We start from the raw sequence: 26563 nt of genomic DNA on the forward strand, positions 1-26563 counted from the left end.
ATCTCTCTCATCGCCAGGCCATCTCCTTCCCTGCCTGCCCTGTAGATAGGTATTTTTTTTCCTGACCCCACAGATCTGGCACCCTCCATCCATGTTCCCCCCTCGAGGTTTGATAACTCCCCCATATTCCCTTCCACCTCCCCTCTCTCCCTTTCCTTTGTCACCCCCACACACCGTCAGCAGCGCAGCCTTCACAACTCACTATTCTTGCCAGCGTTGGACCTTTCTCTCTGCTGAGTTCCGTCTACTTCCTGTTTCCGTGAAAGCAGGACCTGGCAGAGAGGAAAGCCTGATGCCGGCAAGAGCAGTGTGTTGTGAAGATTGCTGCTGCAGAGAAGTTCCCAGACTACGACGATGACAACGGATCTTGGAGCACACCCTTATGTGCCTGCACTGAATTGGCGAGTCTGATTTTTTCTGAGAATGAATCGATTTGAATCGGGAATGAGGCCGCTCTAGTATACATGGGCAAGCATGGGTGGGGATCCAACTTACACAGATAACTAACAGAATAGTGTCAGTTAGATGCTTCCATGCTGCATTTAGGTGACTGCTGTTACACCAAGTAATATGGTTGGTGAACCTGTAGGTGTGTAAATGTAAGGCACGCTGATACCAGGCTACCCTAGTATTCTACAATGGAATCTGGGTGGCCTGTATGTCATCAACACAATTCTTTATAAGGATATGTAAAAAAATATTTATTTATTAAAAAAAATTTGTCAACTGCCTATTCCTAAGCGGCATTACAAAAGTAACATACATCAAATCAAACAAACATGACTTATACACTTATCTTAAAATACAAATGAATAACTACACCTTAAAACCAAGATTTCATAAATCCTCACAGAATCATTCCTCTTAAAACCATTAAACAACATATAATTTATTGAAAAGTTTCCAGAAATAGTGTAGTTTTAGGTATTTTTTTTAACCTCTGAATATCAGATAAAGCCCACAGTGGTCCAGTTAATTTGTTCCACAGCATTACTCCCATGATGGAAATAGCAGAAGTTCTTGTGCTCTCATAATGCATTTTTGAGAAGTCCATCAAAGACAAACGTATTGCACCTTCAGAACGCAAGGTTCTGAGCAGTCGATAGATTGCCATGCTTCGTGACAGATACCATGGAATACAATGGTAAATGACTTTGAACACCAACGTTAAAGTTTTGAAAATAATGCGTAATCGCACAGGTAACCAGTGCATTTTCTTCAACACGGTGTTATGTGGTCAAATATATAGTAAAAACTTGGTACAAAATTAATGAGCTCTAAGAATAAAAGTTCATTAAAAATACAAATTAACTCCACATGAAACAGATTCATTGAGATTTAGAGGAATCAAGTATGTTATCTCTGTGTGTTTTTGTGAGCTTTTTTATCAACACTGTAGATTAATATTAGAGACAATGTACTGACCAGTAGTGCTAAAACTAAATAAAATTATATGCAATTTGTGACATCATCAAAATCATGTACGATACCCAAACACTGGAGGGTATCCAACTTAAAACCAAGGGACCTTTTAACAAAGGCACAGTAGCTATGCTGCTGCGGTAAATGCACTGAAGCCCATAGGACCTGAATGGGCTTCAGGGCATTTACCATGGCAGCATCGCTACTGTGGCTTTGTGAAATGGTCCCCAAGTTTTAGAAAGAAGAAAAAGAGAGAGCTGCAGGGATGATCTGGGAAACCACAAAACAGTAAGCCTGATGTCAACGGCAGACACAATAACAGAAACCGGCTATGTCACTCGAAGCCCAAACAATGAAGATACAACAGTCTTGGACAAGTTCCTGGAGGAAAAGTCCAGAGTCTGTTATTGAGAAAGACGGGGGAAGCCACTGATTGCCCTGGATCGGTAGCATGGAATGTTGCTACTCCTTGGGTTTTGGCCAGGTACTAGTGATCCGGATTGGCTACCATGAGAACGGGCTACTGGGCTTGATGGACCCCTTGGGCTGACCCATTAAGGCTATTCTTATGTTCTTATGTTGGTAACACTGTCAGAAGGGAAATCTCAATGGAGGAGAACATTATGTTTGTGAAGATCAAAGGAATCAGGCAAAGAGGATGTTGAAAACTAACTAACTAACTAGGTATGGCTTAAAGGGGCAGAGGTAATGTGGATTTAGCCAAGGGAAGTCTTTCCTTACCAATCAGCTACAGGAATTGATAAATATGCAGTTAACAGTGAATAAGTTGACACTGGAGGTCATTTTACAAGCATCTAGATATGCAAATGGCATGTCACGTGCTAGGCCCTTGTTTAAGCCAGTAAGTGGCACTAGCAACAACTGACTCATATCTTGGCGTGACTTCCCTTGGAAAAAGGGAATCCTTCAGGTAGTCAACAACTAGGCATAAAAAGAAGAAGAAAAAAAAACCCCAAAACACAGCAGCAAGTTTTAGTTCTTTAACTTTTATTGCAGACCACTGTATGGTCTCGGTTCAGAAAATCAAACCCGCTCTAAGAGGAGAAAAGAAGAAAGAAAAACAAAACACTGTTCCCCCTGTTTATTCACAGTAGGCTTTAACTCTCTCTATGCTCCTGGGCTTTCTGGCTCTAAAGATTTACAGTGTCAGCATCTATGAGACAAACTTGGTTTTTTCTGTTGTATAGAATTTTTTGGACCCCAAGTTCGTTTGCAAAAATTAGATAGTTCAAAGTCAAATAGATGCTAGCACTGTCTTCTTGAAGTAGGGACACTAGATCACTTGTTGTTCTATTGTCCCTTGATACTCAACTTCTGGAAGTCTATCTGGGGGAAAATTAATAAGATATTGGGATCTTCTATCCCGTTGTTATATGACATTGTGTTATTTGGAACCTTGTTACAAACTAGAAGTCCAATTAATGCAAGTCAGAACAGATTACTTCTCATTATGACAGGGATAGCGGTTCATAGACAGTGGAGCGCAAGACGTCAGCGCGCTGACAATCCAGTGCTGTCAATTCGGCGCAAGACAGAAGCGCCCGGGGGAAAAAGTAATTTTTAAAGAGCTCGGACAGGGGGTTTGGGTTGGCAACCCCCCCCCCCACTTTATTGGTTAGTGTTTGCGCTGCTGTTGGAGGAGGGTTCGGGGGTTGGAAACCTCCATTATAGCGAAAACGGAACTTTTTCTGATTTTTTTCGGGAAAAGTTCCATTTTCTCTATAATGAGGGGGGTTTAACCCCCCCCGCCCCCCCCCCCCCGCAAAGGCAGCGCAAACACTAACCAATAAAGTGGGGGGGTTGCCACCCCAAACCCCCAGTTGGAGCTCTTTAAAAATTATTTTTTCCCCCACGCGCTTCTGTCTTCCGCCGAATTGTCGGCGAGCTGGCGTCTGGCGCGCGATTATCTCGTCACCGGGATAGCGATGCAGTTAATTACAAAAAACTGGGAAAACTGGGATAGACTTCATTTTAACTTCTGGGGGAAACCTTGTGCCAAGTTTATAGATATGAGCGAATGAACTCGGAACAGCTGGGCCATTACAAAAACTTTAATGAGACTTGGGGGTCATTGGCGACATTTGTAAAAACTGATCACTAGTATAAGCCTTTGATTTCTAATAGGAGGTTCACACACATTCAGGGAGGGCGGGAAGGGGGTGAAATATACTTATATAATTTTTGTTAGATAAAACTGCTGTTTTATTGTACCATTTGTTTGTATGTTCTTTTGCACTTTGTATTTATTTAAAAATTAATAAAGAACTATTAAAAAAAAAAAGTCCCAGTCCTCTTCACCAGGGCAATAAAACTGCAATTTTAAAGGCCAAAAACTTATCACAAAGAAACAACAGGAAAGAGAATTATTTTCTTCTGGCACTTATAATGCCTGCAGCCTGCACTGCAGGTGGCCTTGAACTCCCCTTTGCCAAAGGCAGCAAAAGTCCTCTGATTAACAAAGCCACCCTTAGAGAATAAACATCCAGGTTCTCTTTCCCAACAAACTGTTTCACCCAAAACTGTGGCAGTTTTTCAACGTTCAATCCAGCAGGTAAGAAGAAAACAAAAAAACACAGTTGCATTCAAAAACCAAAACTTTGCAACTCCCAGTTGCAATCTTTCAAACTGGCTTTTAAAACATTCATGGTCCACCCTTAGCTAGTAACCAGTTTCCTTTTGTGTTCAGCCTGGCTTTACAACAATCCCAAAAACCAAGAAAGAGAAAAAAGGCAAAAAGAAAAACAATGCCAATGTCCAAGCAAACACAGTCCAGTTTTCCTCTCTACAGAATGTTCTTGGCTGTTCCAAACAACAGTTCATGGCACAAACTCCCAGTGAGGGTTAACACCTGGCTCACTAACTTGAAATATTCTCTCTCTTCAGAATTCACCAAAAAAAACAAACAACCCCCTCCCAAGCAAGGAGAAGCAGGCTCACTCTTTCAAGACACTATGAATTGACCTCCATGCATTCTACTGGCTCCAGTAATTCCACAGGCACTTCTGAGGTGTTAATTTCCTCTACCACCTCTGAACTTGCAGCATGTTGAAGCAGGGTCTGTTCACCCTCTTCTGCCATCTCCATAAAGAAAAACACACTTTAAGATATCTGTATAGAAATTCTAGTAGTCAATTTATACTCGTAAGATGGGGGAGTTAGCATGAATAGCACGGAATGCAGAAGATAGATATTATTGGCATCTGATTTGAAGAAGGGTTACCTTAAACAATTAATTCAACAATGCACTAAATTAGTCCAATAAAAAAGGTATTACCTTTATTCCTATTATTTTGTTTTATTTCTATTTACTGCTCCATATTATCTCAAACAATGGACTTACACGGTTACCACACCATTTCACTTAAGATGGGGGGGGGGGGGGAACCAACCAACAACAGGTAGAAAGAGGAAAACCAATGAGGCCTTGTGATACCAGGGTACAAATTATATAGCAATGATGGAGGGTTGGTTCTATATGCTAAGGAGAACAAACAGATTACAAGTGCAGAGGTTAGCAGAGACTGGTAGTTGCTGAAGAATGGCAAACTGGATTTGTCATATGACCTTTATTTGCTGTAATTTTCTTTCTACCTGTTGTTGGTTGGTTCCCCCCCCCCCCCCATTTTATGCGTGTTGCCGCCTCTCCTGACTTCTCTCTGCCTCTAAGTCATCTACATTATGCTCTGGTAAATGTAGATGCACTGTTGATCCACAATGGAAAGTTTCAAGTTTCAAGTTTATTAGGATTTTATATACCGCCTATCAAGGTTATCTAAGCGGTTTTACAATCAGGTACTCAAGCATTTTCCCTCTCTGTCCCGGTGGGCTCACAATCTATCTAACGTACCAGGGAAGGGAAGAGGGTGCAATTTTCAGATAAGCAATGTCTAGTCCAGGGGTGTCAAAGTCCCTCCTCGAGGGCTGCAATCCAGTCGGGTTTTCAGGATTTCCCCAATAAATATGCATGAGATCTATTCGCATACAATGAAAGCAGTGCATGCAAATAGATCTCATGCATATTCATTGGGTAAATCCTGAAAACCTGACTGGATTGCGGCCCTCGAGGAGGGACTTTGACACCCCTGGTCTAGGCCAAGTAGTATTTAACTCAAGTAAATAGCTTCTGAAAATTGTCCTAACGAATGTTAACACTTTTATATTCCAATCATGCAATTTTCTGCGTGTTAAAAGAAAATCTAAATACAGCTATCAGGTGCAAACTAGCTAATTCCTCTGTAGCCCATCAGCTCTTCCTGAACTAAATTATACAATTTCCAGAAAGGTTGCTATGCTAGCCTGCAGCTGCAAAACTGACAAAACAGTTGATGGTACCTTACAGACTAATCAATTTGAGACATGAGCTTTCAAGAACAAGAATCTACTTCATCAGAACTTGAAAGATCATGTTTAGTCTAAAAGGTGCCACCATCCTCATTGTCATTTTAAATTATAAGATCAAATATATTTCACAGAATGACACCTTTACTATTCAATACTTTAGAATACTTTTAAAAATCAAGCTATCAGAATTTAGTCTGCTACTGAAAGTGGAACTGACGGTATCTGTTTCTTCATGGTTTTTTTTTGTCCACTGTATCAACGTTAGTCAACAGAAGAATCAAAAGTAGTCTCCAAAGAATATGATAATTTTCCTCTAAATTCTTCTAAATTCTCTTTCTTCCCCTCTCCAGGACAATTTATAACTGACACTTAAGCTGAAAATAAATGCAGTGAGGTAAGGATCACATAGTGAATTGGCAACAGAAGACATTCCTGCATCCTTCAAATGTACAGCTGTAAAATACACTGCATTCCATGCTGTTAGTTAACATGACAATTTGGCATGTAAATATAATACTAAACCTATGATTCCACTCATGGATGATTCCACAATGGATTAAACATTCTTAAAAGTAAACATTCCTCTGTTTTCCTAATGTTACTTATGGGATTAAATTTAGCCAAAAAACCAAGTCATACATACTATATGACACAAACTGGAAAGTAAAAATTCCAAACATTAGAAGTGGTCTACTTACCAGCAAACGCAGAATTCAAAATAAAATGACTCAGAGAGCATTAGGGGATTCCTATGCTTGCTGGAGGTCTTATCATTCAACTCAACCCTCAGTATTTCACTCCTAGAGAAGTTAATATGAACGTGATTTGTATACTGCTTACATATCTAAGCGGTTTACAGCAAATAGTGATCAGTTAAGTGTTTACCTATCTTTCCTGGCGGGCTCGCAATCTAACTATGGTACCTGGGGCAATGGAGGGTTAAGTGACTTGCCCAGGGGCACAAGAAGCAGTGCTGGGATTGAATCCGCAATCTCAGTGTGCTGAGGCAGCAGCTCTAACCACCAGGCCACGCCTCTACTTCAAGTGTGAACAGTTGCTTGCCCAGAAAATGTACTAAGCAGGAGAAGTTTTAAATGAAGCTATAATAATAAGCAGCTTCATCAGGTAGCCAGGGGAGCTCTATAGAGTTGAGAAGACATGGCTCCTACATGCTAATCCTATCAGCAATCTCCATAACTTTGAATTTTGGGGGGGGAGTCTCCCCACCAATCTGAATTAGTTATAGTGGTATATGGTCATGTTTTGGCCAGCACACAGGTTCAAGCCATATCTGAGAGTACTTTCTCATCCTGGCACTTTCTACTGCAGGGGTGGGCAACTTCAGCTCTCAAGGGCCGCAACCCAATCTGTTTTTGAAGATTTCCCCAATTAATATGCATGAGTTCTATTTGCATGTACTACTCTCCTTTGTATGCAAATAGATCTCATGCATATTCATTGGAGAAATCCTGAAAACTTGACTGGGTTGTGGCTCTCAAGGACCGAGGCAGCCCAACTCTGTTCTACAGTCTGGAGTCCCCCAGTGTTCCTATTTGTCTTCTGTTTACATTTGCAGCAACAAGATGCAATTATTTATAATCAGTGAGGAAGTGATGGATGTTTCAAGGGGTTTGAGTCACTCTGTAGAGCAAGGGTGAGCAACCACAGTCCTCAAGAGCCACAATTCAGTCAGGTTTTCAAAATGTCCACAATGAATATTCATGAGAACTATTTGCATATAATGGAAGCAGTACATGCAAATCAGTCTCTTGCATATTCATTGTGTATATCTTGAAGCCTACCCAAACTCCTCCCACATATAACCCACACAGCTGAAGTCTCTGTAAACTAGTGGCGTACCAAGGAAGGGGGGGGGGGAAATCTGCCCCAGGTGCCAGCCATGAGGGGGGTGTTCCCGGCCTGGGAGTCATGGTCCGGGAACTTCCCTTCTCACGGCCCGGTGCCAAGGCTCTGGATAATCCCTGTGGCCCAGCATGTTCCCAGCCTTCTTTCCCTTCACCTTCTGTGAAGCTGAAAAAAACTGCAGGCCTCGGCAGTGATTCAGCTACGTCACACGCAGCTCCCCTTCCTGCTTTCCGTGTCTGCCAATGACGCAACTTCCTGTTTCCGCCCAGGTGGATTGCAGAGGCAGACACGGAAAGCAGGAAGGGGAGCTGCGGGTGACGAAGCTAAATCACTTCCGAGGCCGGCAGTTTTTTCAGCTTCACGGAAGGTAAAGGGAGAGAAGGCTGGGAACATGCTGGACCACGGAGATTATCCAGAGCCTTGGCACTGGGCCGTGAGAAGGAAAGTGACTCCTAGGCCGGGAACACCCTCTCATTGCTGGCACCTGGGGGGAACATTACTAAAAATATTTTTTACATGAGGGGTGTCAAAAATGATGGTAGGGGTGTCAAAAAACAATGGGCCCCGGGTGTTACATACCCTAGGTACGCCCCTGCTGTACACTACTCCTTGAAGCAGTTCCACCACCCCTCAAATTGCAACCACTCCCCAAAATTTCCTCCACAACTGACACTATAAAAATGTTTTCTGTATTACATAAATCCCCCAAAGTAAGCAACACTATTTTCTTCAACTTCCTGTCACATGTTCTCATGAAAGGCTAAAAAAAAACCTGACCTGGCTAAAAAAAACCCTAATCTTAACAAAAAAAGCTTTAGCACACTAAGCTCTCTTCCATTCCAGGAGTGAAGAATGTATGTCATTGTACCATTATCACCACTAAAGGAAAAACTCAGCATGATGTCAATTTTTACCAGATTCAGTCACTGGTGGAGTTTATGAAAACTAAGACAATCCTGTCTGGTGTGAGATCAACAAATGAGTCATTCTCTAGATATATTATAAAAACCACATATTTTACAAATGATAACACAACAGTTTATAAAATTTGCTCCAGCATTGTGATACAAAGCGTAGCATTAAACACAAACACACACATACAACCAGTTATATATACATCCACAAAATAAGCAAAATATCTTCTAAATGAGAGAAAACATTTACAAGAATGACAAGAAATAATAACCATATTTCAAATCATGTTTTGAAAATATGCATAATGCTTTCTTTATGAAAAATTCAAAATGGCTGCCTGGACCTCTTCTGGTGGCGGCCTTTTTGAGATTGGGACCATTTTGAGATTGGGACCAGCATAAGTAGGAGCAATCTCCAGTCACACCTGCTTATGCTGGTTTTAATCCAAAAATGGCCTTTGAATCCTCCCTGATTTAAGAACAGATTGTCAAACTTACTTAAAATCAGACAAGGTGTATTGAGTGTAGGGGTATGTATACAGGCATACAGGCAAACAAACACACACATACCCCTACACTCAATACACCTTGTCTGATTTTAAGTAAGTTTGACAATCTGTTCTTAAATCAGGGAGGATTCAAAGGCCATTTTTGGATTAAAACCAGCATAAGCAGGTGTGACTGGAGATTGCTCCTACTTATGCTGGTCCCAATCTCAAAATGGTCCCAATCTCAAAAAGGCCGCCACCAGAAGAGGTCCAGGCAGCCATTTTGGCTAAGGAACTAGCAGGGACAAGAGCTACCTTGGATCACTCTTTCCCAAAAGAGAACACCAGGAGATTTAAAAAGTAGGCCCAGGTGGCCTGGGGGAGGGGGAGTATCATTAGACCACCTGCACATTTAAAAGTAGGTTTGGAGAGGACCATTGGGTGGTGTGGTGGGTGGCAGGAAGACCCACTCGCTACTGGGGGAGAGGGGAAGGAACCAGTCTGTTTCAATTTCATTTTCAGCAAAAATTAAATGACAAATTTTGGTTCCTGATTCAATTACAGTCAGTCTATACATTGATATATCATTTGTTAGTATTTGTTTGAATTTTTCATAAAGAAAGCATTATGCATATTTTCAAAACATGATTTGAAATATGGTTATTATTTCTTGTCATTCTTGTAAATGTTTTCTCTCATTTAGAAGATATTTTGATTCAAACTTGTGAAATGAAAGTGGTGGGTAACTAGAGCAACCTTTCTCAAATTGGTCTTCAAGCATCCTCTATACCAGTGCTTCTCAAGTTCTTCACGCTAAGTACCCCCTAAGTCTAATAAATATTAACTGAGTATCTCCGCCCAAGCTCTGCCCCAGACCCGCCCAAGCTCCACCCTTGACCTCACCCCCATAATAATTATAATGCTATTTTTTCTATCCATTTTTCATATACACATAATATAATATTAATATATAATGGCAACCATAAAATAAAAAAACCGTAAAGAACACTGTATGCAGAGAAAATGTTAATCATCATTTATATTCCGGGTGGGGTTCAAAGAGGTCAAGGCAGATGACTTTAAAATATGTAATGTCACCTCAGTAACAATTATAGAAAATAGACATACATAGTTCAAAATATAGACAGCAGATATAAATTATCAAAACTGACACATTTTGATCACTTAATTGAAAAGAAAATCTGGTTGCACTTCCTTCTGACTGTGCATCCAATATTTTTTTCTTTCTTGCTGCCTCCTGCATGCTTTCTCTCCTCCAGACCTCAACCTCCATTCCTCAACCAACATCTCTCTCTGTCCCTCCATGAATCCAACTTTTCTTCCTCTCTACCCCATTGGCAACATGTCTCCCTCCCTCTCTCTCTCATTCCCTTCCCTGCTTTATCAGCTTTTATATATTCCTTCCCTTCACTTTTGAGTCTCATAATGCCACTTTTGCACTTCTTCCTATCACTAATATATCTAAAAAATGTCTTGTCTTCCCATTTTACCGTGTCAGCTATTTTTTCTTCCATTTGCATCTTTGCTTTCCTGACTACACGACCAGACTCTCTTAACTTTTTTCCAGATATTTTTGCCTGTCTTCCTCTTTCTAATCTAATCTAAACCTTAGGTTTGTATACCGCATCATCTCTACATTCGTGATCTTTCTGTGATCTTTTGTAGTTTATGAAAGCTAACCTCTTATTCCTTACCTTCTCAGCTACTACTTTTGAGAACCAAAGCGGACTTCTTTTCCTCTTACTTACTTGCCTCACAAAAAGGTTTGTCGCCCTTACAATAGCTCCTTTCAATTTTGCCCACCGCATTTCAACTCCTTCCAGATGTTCCCATCCATACAATTCCTTGACGTAAACTCCTGTCCGAACAAAGTTCGTTTTTTAAAAGTCTGAATGAGCCCTCTCTATACCCATCTTAATATTAAACCGTACCACACGGTAATTACTGGATGCCAGATCACCCACTATAACATCAGAAACACTTTTCCCGTTTGTATGCACTATGTCCAGTATGACCCCCCCATCCTGCGTGGGTTCTATTACCAACTGCTAGAACAGTTCTCCTTGTAAAGAATCCAGGATCTCCCTACTTCTCGAAGACCCCACAATAGGACTACCCAATCAATATCTGGCATGTTAAAATCGCCTATTAGTAAAACTTCCCCTTCTTTAGATATATTCTGAATGTCTACTAATAAATCTCTCTCCACTTCTTCCGTCTGTGAAGGAGGCCTGTATATCACACCAATGTAAATATATTTACTATTCCCTCTTTCCAAATTGATCCTCAGTGTCTCTTCCTTGCCCTGCAGATCCTGCAATTGTGTGGCTTTACTTTAAAGATCTTTAACATATAATGCTACTCCCCCTCTTTAAAGATCTTTAACATATAATGCTACTCCCCCTCCTTTTCTTGCTAACTGCTAGTCTTATAGCACAAAACTCTAAAGGGGATAATGGCCACAGGAGGAGCATGGGTAGGTCATGGCCATTTACTAAAGATATGCAAATTATTAATAGATACCTGGGATTCATACCTAGCTAACATGTGAGGATTTACACCAGGTTTCAAACCACCCTTTTAGGCTCCATTGAAAATAATGGGACTTAAATTAATGCACAGTAATGCATGTGTAAGTTCTTCAATGTAACTTGTCTCAAGTTAAGAGGTATGAGCAAAATCTAAAACAATAATCTTTTTCATTTATTGATATTCAAAATTTGAATTGATAATTGAAAAGACTACATGTAGATCATTAGCTAAGAAAACAGTATAGGTTAGGAATCAATTATCCTTGCTCAATTGAATCACACACAAAAAATATTTAATTCCCTTAAGAATAATAAAAGCAGCAAACAGCCCTATAAAACATGTGTAACTCTTATAGTGTTATTGTATGTGTCATGTTTTACTACTTGCTACTTTAACCAATTGGAATATTAGCAAAACTCAATACTTTGCATTTAAATGTAAACTTGCAACATAGATTCTAAAATGAACATCTGATGTCAATTTAAATGCATTGAACACCAGAAAATGCGCCCAACTAAGGCTTCAAACTTGTACAGCACATTTTCACTCAACTCAACTAGATTGCCTGTCACATCTGACATGGCTCGTCAAAAGTTATCCTTCACTGCTCATGGGCAACACAGAGGGTCAAAAGACCAACTACAATGGTCCAACCTATCCTGATTTTTTCATTCAGAGCAGCAGATATTGAACTTTAAAATGACAAGACAGAGCAGGTTGCAACAGCTGCCAAAGAAACAGACGCTGTCCAAAGCTGCCGATCTAAGAGAGAAAATCAAGCCAATCTATGAATGTCAGGAATAAGAATCATGCACTGACAATCCTGTACAAAAAAAAAAAATCAACAAAAAAAGAAATTTGAGAAGCAATCTGCAATATATTTAACAGTAAAATTATATATTATGGAATCTACAAATATAAATTATTCATATCTATGAGTATTTAGAATTCAATATTATCATTAAAAGTAATCTCAATTTAAATAAAATTGTATATGAATAAATCCACATCCTGTAATTAAACAAAACCAAATTCTCAGAGCCACCTAAAATCCAGAATATGAACACACTTTTCTCTCTTCAAATGTACTTCTGCGTTCTAAACAAAGGCAAGGTAGACCTAGGTTTATTCTTAGACATCACTCCTGCTCTTCAGCTCATGTGAGAATAGTGATACTGCAGACACAGTGTTCACAGTTTCTGAAGGATAGGATTCCCAGTCATCGTAAAACAAAATCTATTGGCCAAGTTCAGGGCAAACACTTATTAATTTTTGGAGGGGGGTCATTGTTTCTGGCTCTTGCCAATAAATCTCACTGCCAAAGCAGAGACAAAAGGAAGGAAATAATGGTTTTACAGTAGACAAACTAGCCCAACCAGCTGCTCCACTGCCATGCAAAAGATTCTCAGTTCAAATTCCATGGTGGGATCTTTGCTCCCAGGGTCAGCTAGGGAAGTTGGAGAGGCAGGGCTCCTAAAACCCGAGAGGGGAGGGAGTCATGATGATTGCTGGAGAGTGATATCTACAGGCCAGACTGAAAAACAAGTTTCAGACTTCTTAAAAGCAGCCCTAGAGCATGGGCTTTGGCCTAGAACTGTCATTGGAATGACCAGATTAGGTGTGCTTGGGGGGTGCGGTGGAGGAAATATATAAAAAAGGAGAAACATTGCCAGGTAGTTGCAAAGGTTCATGGTGTCAAGTCCCAGCCTCAGTTCCAATGGAGCAAGATGTATAATGGAATAGGAGAAAACTGTAGAGTCAAAAGTAGGCAGGAAAAAGGATGAAGTAATGAAAATCACCATGGCATCGAAGTTCCTTTGGAGTCACTTCTGACTACTCTAGGCATTTACTGCTGGACCATCAAAAGAACACAATATTTGGCAGAAATAGAGGTGGTGGGGAAGAGCTTGGAAAAGAACAAATTGAAATGAAAATCCTGTCAAAGTAAATGGGACAGATAGATGCCTCTACATATCATGACCTTTATCTGGACTATTGTAAAAAAATAAAAAAAAACCCTGTAAACTCAACCTGGAGATCCCAAAGAAGAATGTCTTTGTTTTTCAAATCACCCTTCTGGCCTGTTTTTAGGGTGCCCTTTGTTTTCAAAAATGTGTGGGATAAAAACAAATGATTCCTGTACGGAAGGCATGGAATCAAACAAGCTTGGCGGTGATTAGAAGGCAACACCAGTAATTGAGAAGCATGTTTTACATGTAATCTACTTAGGTTTTAAGCAGAATAAATAAAAGTAGTGTTTAGCAGCCTTCTACAGTCTGTGCCCTGTGCATGACTGGTACAGATTCAACTTAAATAGTTGGAGAACAATTAAGTGCCAGGCAAACTTCTACAATCTGTGCCCTATCATGTCTGGATAGATTTGGATGGGCTGGAGTGGTGTTTTGATGACAACTTCAGTAGTTGGAGAACAAGGCCAATGCCGGGCAGACTTCTATGGTCTGTACCCTGAAAATGGAAAGACAACTCAAGATCAAGTATGCATATGAAGTATCATATCATACCGTATGCTGTAAGTTTATCTTGTTGAGTGAACTACAGGTCTCTTTTACCTGTTGTTATCTACTATGCTACTACGTTTTTATTTTAAAAGCAAAATGGGTGTTAAGAAAGAAAAAAATAATTTGGAAGTTAATTTAAAAAATGGTGGTAAAAATTATTATAATTCTCTAAACTTTCCGAATATATTTTCCCATTATTTTGCTAAGTTATGCATATTCATACATTACCAAACTCATTCTTAAAACTTTCTCTAGTTGTCCATGTCTGTTGTTTATGATAAGGACTGTGGTGGTAGAGGTGGTAGGAGTGAAGAGAGGAGATTTAACATCCATTAGTTTTGCAATGAGAAGTCATTTGAGATAAAATCTGCATGACAATTTGGATAGAAGAAATTGAATTTGAAGATCTGCTTGATCCTGCACTCTGGAAGATATGCCAGTCATACATTACCTCCCTGTGTGCATCAATCACAACTGAGCTACATTTACATGTGTTCTGGAAACTTCTTCCCAGATAGATCTCTATTCTATTTGCTTTCTTAAGTTCCTTTTCAAAACATCCTTATAATGCAGCTTTTGACCTCTTCTATCCAGTTTTCCTCTGGGAATTGATGCTTAGACATATGGATAACATTTTTACAACTAGTTCCCCAAGACACACATACCCTAAATATGCAGGTTTCTTAACAACTGTTTCTGGGTCTTATTCATAAGGAGGTTTTATATGATAAAAGTGAATACAGTATCAAATTTATTCTTAAAATATTTTTAACAAATACTGCACCCTAGGTGCTGGATTTCAGATTTTCATATAAGTCCTCTCGTTACCCATGGTTTGCAGAGATCAAGAAATGTAAGATGAGCATCAAGTTTCATTATCTGAACACTTTACCAACATGCAGAGTTTAAGCCATCAGTTTGCAATGCAGGTCAGTGTGCTAGTACAACCAAGTCAGCTGATTTAATGTATTAAATATTTTAATATGATCAGTTTTAATATTAAATTAGCATATTTGTTAAGCATGCTCTAATCTCCTGCATACAACATTTGGTTTACATAAACACTAGGCTTCCTAAGGAAAAAAAAAATGAACCTCTTTTGTCAGTCTACAGATTTTATAAGACTTAAATTCATTGTAAAATAAAATTGAAAAAAAAAAAATCTAATCTCCCGGACTGTGCTCTTGTATTTGCCTTTTAAAATTGTTTCTCACCCATGTTCCCCTCTTGTCTCTTCTTGCCCTCTCTTTGGGTTACAGAATGATTATCTTGCAGTTCTAAGATCCTGACTGCTCACTGATGATGGCTGTGACTGAAAAACCTGACCCGTTAGCTTTGTTTTCTTTCAACATGCTGACACTCTCGTTGTATTCATGAGCTGCAATTTAATTCAAGTGCACTTAAGTTCCAGCAAACATAAAGCGGCCAAGAACACCATGTTGTGTATTAGTCTCCATTTGAGAAAGGAGAGATGGGTAAATATCACTGCTGCAGACAGCAAAAGAGGATAACCTGCCCACACATAAGCCATCCCAATTAGCTGAGGCAAAAACAGCCACTGCTCCCTAAAGATTTGAAGAAGTCTTCCTAATACTTCTTATGATCCAACCTTATCGAAAGGCACTGTGTTAAACAGCAGCATATGATTTTGCACTCCCAGAGAATGTAGTCAAACATTTAAGGTTATAGAAGCATTTACGGACTTTATTTTATTTTATAGGAAATCTTTAACTGCAAGTTTATCACAAGAAAAATACAATGCTTTAATCTTTAATTTTTTTTTTTAACGTTTGTGAATAAGTACTATTAAGATTAAGAATGAAAACTAGAACAATTAGATATTAAACATCAATGCAAAGTGTAGCAGTGAATTTAATTTTCAGATCAGGTTATCCCTTTGGGAAACTGACTTGTAGCTGCTTTCCCCATGGAGACTCTCAATATTGATTGGTTTTTGCTACAAAGAAATATGGAGTGGCACTACAGCTCACTGCTTCCATTAGCAGCGATTGTAGACAGAACAGTGCTGGACAATAGAAATGCTGAAATAAAAAAAATATATTCAAAATTCAAACATTAATGAATAATTATATAAAATGTTTCCCGAACAGAGACCAAAATAAATATGCCACAGTTCTCCTAATAACACAAATATATGCTAAAGTAGTACTTGTTTTGCAGAAAGATTATTCAACTTATTCAAAACACTGCCATAAAAATTATTTTTAACGCTATGAAATCTGATCATGTCACTCCCCCTCCTTAAAAAAAAGCCCATAGGTTGCCCATTTCTCACAGAGTAACATACAAAATTCTTCTTCTTGCCTTCAAAGTTCAATCTAGTCACATTCCCTCACATATAGGCAAGACTATTGATTCCATATGAATCACAGCGATCACTCCGTTCTCAACAATATCTTTTTGCAGTCCCTTCAGTCCGTCAGTTGTTCTATGAAAAAACACGTAAGACAATTTACTCTGTAGTTGCCCCACATTATGGAATTCCCTCCCTTTGGCCCCGAGACAGGAAACTAACCTCAAACATTTTAAAGACGCTTATGAAATCTATTGCTAGGACTAAATTGTTCATGAGGCTCAGACAATAGGCACACATTAAAAGATTTTTCTTTCCCCTTTCTTTTTAGTTTTATGCATTGTATCCTACCCATTTTCCTCATGCAGCATGTTTTGTCTGTAATGTTCAAGTAGCTCAGTCTTGCCCATTTTTACATTTTAAATCATTTTATAAAATTTTGTACAAAGGTAAGCCGCTTTGGTAATTAAAGCGGGATATCAAGACTAAATAAACTTGAAACTTAAACTTCTGAAAAATGTGCCACAAGTCCTGTGTGTTAAATGTCTTCTTAGGGTTTGCAAATTGTTTCAATTTATGGGGGGCACAATCAAACTGGATACTTTGATGTAAAAACCATTAGAGGGGTGCAGCCCCTACATTTTCAATTCATGTTGTTTCCCATGTCGATTCCTGGAATTAATTTTTTGGGGGATGGAGGTTCCCCAATTTTTGTAATTTCTGAAACAATACAAGGCGTACATGTACTGGTCGCCATACATGAAGAAGGACACAGTACTACTCAAAAGGGTCCAAAGAAGAGCGACTAAAATGATTAAGGGGCTGGAGGAGTTGCCATCCAGTGAGAGATTAGAGAAACTGGGCCTCTTCTCCCTTGAAAAGAGGGGACATGATCGAAACCTTCAAGCTAATGAAGGGGAAAAACTTAGTAGATAAAGACAGGTTGTTCACTCTTTCCAAGGTAGGGAGAACGAGAGTGCACTCTCTAAAGTTAAAAGGGGATAGATTTTGTACAAACGTAAGGAAGTTCTTCTTCACCCAGAGAGTGGTAGAAAACTGGAACACTCTTCCGGAGGCTGTTATAGGGGAAAACACCCTCAAGGGATTCAAGACAAAGTTAGACAAGTTCCTACTGAAACAGAATACAGGTAAGGCTAGACTCAGTTAGCACACTGGTCTTTGACTTAAGAGCCGTCGCGGGAGCAGACTGCTGGGCATGATGGATCACTGGTCTGACCCAGCAGCGGCAATTCTTATGTTCTTATGTTGTCAAATTACATGCTTGTATTGTCTTGTCTTTGACCCATACTGTGTATGTACTCCTTCAACCTGTTCTGGGTTCTTTTTGGAGGGCAGGCTAAAACAAAAAAAAAAAATCTAATGCATACATATGTAAGAGAAGTGTGCACCCATGCCCTTTCTGCAAATAATGCAAATTCTTCATGAAAAGTGCACAGTCTTTAAAAGAATGCACATTATTAATGACATAAAATTATTTTTTTTGGGGGGTGAGGGGGATTTTTCTTGTTTAGGGAAAAAACACTTATATTTCCTATGTTGTTTCAAATGAGTGCATTCTTAAACATTATTGAGGCAATTCTACAACTGGATACCTCAATTTAGGCACCGCAAGGATATGCAGTAGGAGTCTTTTATTATAGCAGATCCTGGGTGCCCAGGTTCCAATATAGAACACTCTCATAACCCAATATCAGTGCACCTAATATTTACATGCCTAAAATGATACCAGCTAGACGCTCGGAGAGACGGAAAAAGGATGAGTCTTGGGTTTGTGTGGGGGGGGGAGGGGGGAGATGAGATAAGAAAACAGAACAAGTCTTTAGAAATGGTTAAGTGGGGATGAGTCTATTGTGCGAGCTTGGCGAGGAAGGGGAAAGAAAGCTTGAGGGAATGAACCGGCGTATGAAAAATAGAAATGGAAGAACAGGAAAATGGCTGAGTCTGGGGAAAATAATCCTGGAGGACTGACCGCAGATAAGTCTCAGGGTGGGTGAGGGTAAGAAAGGGGAACAAGTCTTTGGGTAGTGGTTGACTGGGTATGAGCCTAAGAAGTTGAACTGAAGAGGAGTGCACCTAAATACAGCAGAAGCACATGCAGCTTACAAATTTTTAGCCGAGAATGTGGTAGAAAGATAGATGTACTGGTGGTCTGGACCAGGGGTGCCCAAAAGGTTGAAGGCAATGCGAGTCGATCACAGAGTCGATCGCGGAGCCCATCCCGGAATCCGTGATAGACTCATGTTGCCTTTGTTCTACCTGCTTCCCGATGCCGAAAAGAGGACGCAGAAGCACCGGGCCGAGCAGCCTTCCACACCGACGTCAATTCTGATGTCAGAGAGGAAGTTCCGGGCCAGCCAATAACTGCCTGTCTGGCTGGAACTTCCTCTCCGACGTTAGAATTGGCATCGGTGTGGAAGGCTGCTCGAACCGGGGCTCCTGAATCCTCTTTACGGCATTGGGAAGCAGGGAGAGCAGAACTCGGTGGCGGTGGCTTGGGGGATGGCAGGGAGAAAGAAAGACAAAGAAAAAAAGGGGGCAGGCAGAGAGACACAAAGAAAGGGGGGGGCAGGGAAACAGAAAGAAAGGGGGTATAGAGAGAGAAAGACAGGCAGAACAAAAGAAAGGGGGCATGGAGAGAGAAAGACAGGCAGAAAGAAAGAAAGGGGAGCAGGGAGAAAGAAGGAAAGGGGAGGGGGCAGGGAGAGAGGAAGAAAAAGTTGGGGGGGAATGAGGTCTGGAGGAGAGGAAGCATACAGGAGGCTGAAAGAAGGGAAGAAATATTGGATGCACATTCAGAAGAAGAAAGTGCAGAGACTCATGAAATCAGACAACAAAGGTAGGAAAAATGATTTTATATTCAATTTAGTGATCAAAATGTGTTTGTTTTGAGAATTTATATCTACTGTTTATATTTTGCACTATGGTCCCCTTTTACTAAACCACAATAGCAGTTTTTAGCGCAGGGAGCCTATGAGCATCAAGAGCAGCACTAAAAACCACTATTGTGGTTTAGTAAAAATGGAGGGGGTATATTTGTCTATTTTTGTATTGTTGTTACTGAGGTGACATTGCATAAAGTCATCTGCCTTGAACTCTTTGAAAAAACCGCGGAATATAAATAATTAACATTATCTCTGCGTTCAGTGTGCTTTGTGTTTTTTTTAATTTTATTGTTGGTAGATCCTTTTAACTTGGTCATTTTAAAAGTAGCTCGCAAGCCCAAAAAGTGTGGGCACCCCTGGTCTGGAGAATCAAAAGCCTGGATGTACAAAGACGATTTTCGAAACAAAAATAATTTTGGACATACTTTTCGAGAATGGACATTTTTCCACTGCCAACACTGGGCGACTAGTGCCCTACGTCCAAATCGGGCTTAAGATGTTTCTTTTGATTATGTCCCTCCACACATATAGAACAGATATATGAATTGCCAAGACTACAGTATTGCTTGATCTCCCCTCTATTTACCTCCAACATGCTTTTCAGTCCGTACCCTGCTATGCTCTATTTCCAGAGTCTCCGCCCCTAAACTATGTATGCCGTTGCTCCACCTGATTCCCCTATGTATATGATAACATGTTTGTGGGAAAGTGTATACTCATATGCATGAGTGCCAGTATTCTATACATTTACATGCACAAGGGGCATGTAAAAACTAGCACCTAGATTACAGAATTGCCCTTCACCAGTATTTCCTACCCATAGGAGTTTGGAGCATTAGCAAAGCAAGAAGTGTGTGCTCCTTTTACTTTGGCCCAGATTCACTAAAGATAGCGACTCAATCGCTGTTCGCCAATTCTCTGGCCGATTTTTAAACAGCAATTGATTCACTATCTAGTTTACATGCAAATGATTTGCACGGAGGTGCAAATCATTAGCATGCAAACTCCACGACTGAATCGCTCAATGAGCGATAGAGTCGGTGCAGAGCCCTGACAATAATGACAGGAGAAGCAGCCTCCTGGCACTGCTGTCAGGGCTTCTGCCGGGTTTGTTTTTTTTAATTGGGCAGATATTTTGCATATATTACACATGCAAAATATCTGGCCAATAAAAAAAAAATTGGAAAAAAGCATCCACCGACAAAGTGTCCCCTCCCTCCCAAAAATGGCAGGAGGATTCCAACTCCCTCCTGCCACAAGAGGCTCTGACCGCGCTGCCCCCCCCATAAATATGGCAGGAGGGATGCTCACTCCCTCCTGCCATCGGCCCCCCCCGAACTTAGATATGGCAGGAGGGATGCCCACTCCCTCCTACCATCGGGACCCTCTCCACCGCTGTTGCCCCCCGGCCTGCCCCTCCACCGCGGTACCTTTACATCAGGAGCAGGGTTCCCCTCCTGCTCCTCTAGCCAGCTCCTGCGCAATGTCGGCCTTAGGCCCCGCCCCGGTGCATCATATGATGCACGGGGATGGGACTAAGGCCCAGACTGGCTCAGGAGTCCCCAAGGCGCCTGAGCCAATCAGGCATCATATGATGCACTGGGGCGGGGCCTAAGGCTGACACTACGGCAGGAGCTGGCCGGAGTAGCAGGAGGGGAACCTGCTCTCGATGTAGAGGTACAGGGATAGAGGGAGGGCCAGGCCGGGGGGCAACGGGGTCCCGATGGTGGTGGGGTCGCAACAGCAGGAGGGAGAGGGTATCCCTCCTGCCATATCTAAGTTTGGGGGAGTTCGGCAGGGGGGGGTTGATGGCAGGAGGAAGTAAGCATCCCTCCTGCCATATTCGCATGGGGGGTGGGTGCTGCGTCGGTCGGAGCATCTTGAGGTAGGAGGGAGTGGGCATCTCTCCTGCCATTTTTTGGGGTTCGGGGAGGGAGGGAGCGCTTTTCTGGAGGGGGGGAATTTTCTTTTTAATTTTTTTTTTATTGACCAGATATTTTGCATGTGTAATCCATGCAAAATGTCTGTGCCATTGCAAAAAAAATAAAACCCAGGCAGACCTGTCAGTAACAGTAACCGACAGGTCTACAGCAGTCGGATTTTAGGATAGTAAAACCCGATTCAAAATAGCCAAGCGAATGTTAGTGAATCAATCGCTTGGCAATTTGTATGGGGTTTTACAAATTTGCATGGCCAGATCGGGAAATGGGCAATCGTGGGGGAAAACACAAGGTGGGCAGATTTGTGAATCGGTTGGAGAGCAGCGAACGTCGCTAAACCACGATGGCTGACTTCAGTGAATCGGGCCCTTTGATCACTACAGCTAGAAAAGGTACTTGCAGATATCTGCACCAGTTTTTTCAATGTAAGACACACATAATAGGCCTCTGTACTAAAGTACAGTAAGCAGTAACATTAATTTCTTCAATAACTGCTTGCCACAGTAGGGAGTAGAAAAGGAGTAGAGAATGTGCAAGTGATAAAGAGGGACACAATCTTGCAGTTAATGGAACTAGACAAGCAGCCCCAGTAATTGCAGCTCAACTCTCCATTCCTACCACCAATCACCCCCCTCCACAAACATCCTTAGTTTAGCTCCCAACTAGGGTTCTCATGGCATTCAGCGGGATACAGGAATGATCCCCAGTATGTTGTGAATAAAGGAGGGGATTTTCAGTAAACTGATTAAACCTCAACTCATGAGTTAAAAGTACGAACCTGCGGATGATTCAGTTACTCATAACAGCTCACTAATCATTATACAATCCCCTTCCAGGCTTCAAAGTGAAAGAAATGCTAATAAAATATTTACTGTGCAAACAAAAGTCTCTTCTTATGTAAACTATATGCCATTGTAGTGCTAAAGCAAGAACCCCAAAATACAATCTGATAAGAACATAAGCATTGCCATAAGGTCCATCAAGCCCAGTATCCTGCTTCCAATAGTGGCCAATCCAACTCACAAGTACCTGGCAAGATCACAACAGATTTTATGCTGCTTATCCTAGAAATAAGCAATGGATTTTCTCAAGTCCATCTTAATAATTGGTTATGGACTTTTCTTTTAGGAAATTATCCACATCTTTTTTAACCCAGCTATGCTAACTGCTTTTACTATTTTCTCTGGCAACACATTCCAGAGTTTAATTATAAATTGAGTAAATAAATATTTTCTCTGGTTTGTTTTAAATTTACTACTTAGTAGCTTCATTGCATGCCCTCTAATCCTAACATTTATTGAAAGGGTAAACAAGCAATTCACAGCTACCTGTTATACTCCATTCAGTGTTTGGACTTATAAAAGTATCTCCTGCAGTCAAATGTAAGACATTAAAAACATAACTAATCCAAAACCATCTCAATGTCCTTGATGTTCCTTTAATTTTCTTTTAAACTTTTTTTTTTAGGCCTCAGACTAGCCATTAGGTGCCATGCATTTCTATGGTCACCAAACAAACTTATGGCAATGGCATCCTCATTAGCCCCATTATATATTTTTTCACATTTTTCCTATTTAAAATGTTCAGTGCTATTTTTCTTTAGTGTCTCATATAACTTAATTCTTAAAATTATTATAACTTAATTGACTTATTTTAAGTCAGTCTTGTCTCGTACTATCATTGGGAAGGGACCTGTCATTCCGACATGTTTCGCCTTCTGGCTGTTTCAAAAAAAGTCCCCCCTTTTCAAACTTGTTCGCACCATCCCGATCTGCATAATGCTTATTAAGATAAGCACTGAGCACTTTAAATAAGAAAAATGTGAAAAAATATATAATGAAGCTAATGAGGATACCATTGCCATAAGTTTGTTTGGTGACCATAGAAATGCATGGCACCTAATGGCTAGTCTGAGGCCTAAAAAAAGTAAAAAAAAGTTTAAATGAAAATTAAAGGAACATCAAGGACATTGGGATGGTTTTGGACTTATAAAAGGTCACTTATCCGTGTAGCTCAGTTTTGGGTTATCCTTCAAAGGCTGTTGACCATTCAACAATATCCACTGTGCCTGTTTATGCTTGAATCAATGGCATCTTGCTTGAATATCAAAAATAATAATAACTTTATTTTTGTATACCGCTAATACCATAACAAGTTCTAAGCTGTTCACACTAAAGATTTTCTCATAAACTGGACAGATCAATCAATCAATAATAACATATAGGCCCACTAACCACTAATTTTCAGTGGTGATAACTGGTTAAGTGCTGTCAAAAATTAGCAGATAATCCCGAACAAGCGATTTAACCAGTCAGTGGCTATTTCTTGCTGGTAAAATTGTTATGAATATTGATCAGTTAGTGATTAGTGCTATACTGATGAAGTTGTTAGTTCATTTTATTTGCTCTCATTGTCCAGATCTTGCCTTCAAGGCTATAAATAATTAGCTTGCCTCATATATAATGAAGCTTAGGTTATTAAAATAGAAGCTATGTGGACTGCAATAAGAAACAAGTCATCTGACCAGACCTCCATTAACACCTACTATTTTATACTGTTGAAGGACAGATTAACTATCCTTAGAATAACTACTGATCCTGATGAATAATTTCAAATTTCAGTTTTCAAGATTTAACAAGATTTGTTCACTCAGGTCATATCTGGAGAAAGATGATTTCCATCTCCTAATACAATCATTGGTTCTTAGTCAGTTAGATTACAAGAATGTTGTAGGGATCACCAATCTTGGTCTACAGTATGTTATCTACAACTAATCCAAAATTCTGCAGTTAAAAAAATTATACTAACCCAGAAATTTTGATCTAAGTAGCTCCCAAGCAACAACTGGATTAAACCTATGCTCCCTGCCTTCTGCTATAAGTCTCCAGTACTTCAGAATATGATTCCAGAGGAAATCAAAACAGATGTGACCAATTTAAGAGGAAATTTAAAACATAGCTCTTAGTACAGTACAAACCACTTTGATTGTAATCACAGAAAGGTGGTATATCAAATCAAATCCTACTGTTGGTGTGCCCTGTTTTTTTCTTAATCCTATGTTTTACCCAAATGTGTATGCTATTTCCTCTTACTCTTCTCTGAATTAAACCTACACCTAAAGGCTTGGGAAAAACTTTTTACTATGTAGATTAGAGTATATGCACTATGAAAAAAATGCAAAGGAAGTGTGAATTTCTCAAAAGAGGCTATTTCCACAGACAAATGCTGTTTTACTTGAGGAAATGGCTTGGAATACTGACCTCTTCCATTAGCAAGTGTAAAAAAAAAAAATGACAAATAATGAGAAATCATATAACACAATATAAATAGGAAAAGCTGGAATTACATCATAACAAACATACAAAATACATCCCTTAGTTTTGTCAGTAAGTTTCTCGTCATAAAATACTGGTAAATGCAGTGGAAACAATTTTAAATAAATTCAGAATATTGTTTTTACTTTTAAATAAAAACTGGAGCATATACCACTCTAAATGGTTTGCAAATTTAATCCTACTTGTAACAGAAAGCTTTCACATTATAAATAGCTCTTTACCACGGTTAGGGTTTTTCATTTACTTCCCATTACAGTTTAACTGTGACTAACTTAGCAGACCACATCTGAGTATAGACTTTTTTCCCAGACTCTGCTCTAGGCTAAACATCCTTCTGTGTATATACCGTATTTTCGCGGATATAACGCGCGCGTTATACGTGATTTTACGTACCGCGCATACCCCTCGCGCGGTATATGCCTGAGCGCGGTATACAAAAGTTTTTAAACATAGTTCCCACCCCGCCCGACGCCCGATTCACCCCCCCAGCAGGACCGCTCGCACCCCCACCCCGAACGACCGCTCGCACGCGCTCCCACCCGCACCCGCATCCACGATCGGAGCAAGAGGGAGCCCAAGCCCTCTTGCCCGGCCGACTCCCCGACGTCCGATACATCCCCCCCCCGGCAGGACCACTCGCACCCTCACCCCGAAGGACCGCCGACTCCCCAACAATATCGGGCCAGGAGGGAGCCCAAACCCTCCTGGCCACGGCGACCCCCTAACCCCACCCCGCACTACATTACGGGCAGGAGGGATCCCAGGCCCTCCTGCCCTCGACGCAAACCCCCTCCCCCCAACGACCGCCCCCCCCCCCAAGAACCTCCGCCCGTCCCCCAGCCGACCCGCGACCCCCCTGGCCGACCCCCACGACACCCCCACCCGCCTTCCCCGTACTTTGTGTAGTTGGGCCAGAAGGGAGCCCAAACCCTCCTGGCCACGGCGACCCCCTAACCCCACCCCGCACTACATTACGGGCAGGAGGGATCCCAGGCCCTCCTGCCCTCGACGCAAACCCCCCTCCCTCCAACGACCGCCCCCCCCCAAGAACCTCCGACCGACCCGCGACCCCCCTGGCCGACCCCCCCACCCCCCTTCCCCGTACCTTTGGAAGTTGGCCGGACAGACGGGAGCCAAACCCGCCTGTCCGGCAGGCAGCCAACGAAGGAATGAGGCCGGATTGGCCCATCCGTCCTAAAGCTCCGCCTACTGGTGGGGCCTAAGGCGCGTGGGCCAATCAGAATAGGCCCTGGAGCCTTAGGTCCCACCTGGGGGCGCGGCCTGAGGCACATGGGCCAAACCCGACCATGTGTCTCAGGCCGCGCCCCCAGGTGGGACCTAAGGCTCCAGGGCCTATTCTGATTGGCCCACGCGCCTTAGGCCCCACCAGTAGGCGGAGCTTTAGGACGGATGGGCCAATCCGGCCTCATTCCTTCGTTGGCTGCCTGCCGGACAGGCGGGTTTGGCTCCCGTCTGTCCGGCCAACTTCCAAAGGTACGGGGAAGGGGGGTGGGGGGGTCGGCCAGGGGGGTCGCGGGTCGGTCGGAGGGTCTTGGGGGGGCGGTCGTTGGAGGGAGGGGGGTTTGCGTCGAGGGCAGGAGGGCCTGGGATCCCTCCTGCCCGTAATGTAGTGCGGGGTGGGGTTAGGGGGTCGCCGTGGCCAGGAGGATTTGGGCTCCCTCCTGGCCCAATATTGTGGGGGAGTCGGCGGTCCTTCGGGGTGGGGGTGTGAGTGGTCCTGCCGAGGGGGGAGAAGAATCGGACGTCGAGGGGGGGCATCAGGCTTTCAGGATGGGGACAGGACTTCAAGGGGGGACAGGCAGACCTTCAAGGGGGGACAGGCAGACCTTCAAGGGGGGACAGGACTTCAAGGGGGACAGGCACGGAGAGGCGGGGCAGTGCACCGAAAGTCAGGGCGGGTGAACGGTGAGTCGGGGCAACCAGAGG

The 26563-nt window shown here is 41.7% G+C and overlaps 1 protein-coding gene across 4 annotated transcripts in view; it reads right to left on the reverse strand.

Moving 5' to 3' along the window:
- MGMT (O-6-methylguanine-DNA methyltransferase) overlaps window positions 1-26563 on the reverse strand; it is a 492598-nt gene that overhangs the window by 223819 nt on the left and 242216 nt on the right. For 3 of the 4 annotated variants that reach the window (XM_033943725.1, XM_033943723.1, XM_033943722.1), the window contains one exon: window positions 6483-6584. The exons of the other annotated variant lie outside the window; for it this stretch is intronic. In XM_033943725.1, coding sequence (XP_033799616.1) covers window positions 6483-6584 — 102 coding nt within the window. The remainder of the gene's footprint in view (window positions 1-6482; window positions 6585-26563) is intronic. 4 annotated transcript variants of the gene reach the window in all.

The sequence above is a fragment of the Geotrypetes seraphini genome, chromosome 4 (genome assembly GCF_902459505.1).
Source record: "Geotrypetes seraphini chromosome 4, aGeoSer1.1, whole genome shotgun sequence".
NCBI classification, from domain to species: domain Eukaryota; kingdom Metazoa; phylum Chordata; class Amphibia; order Gymnophiona; family Dermophiidae; genus Geotrypetes; species Geotrypetes seraphini.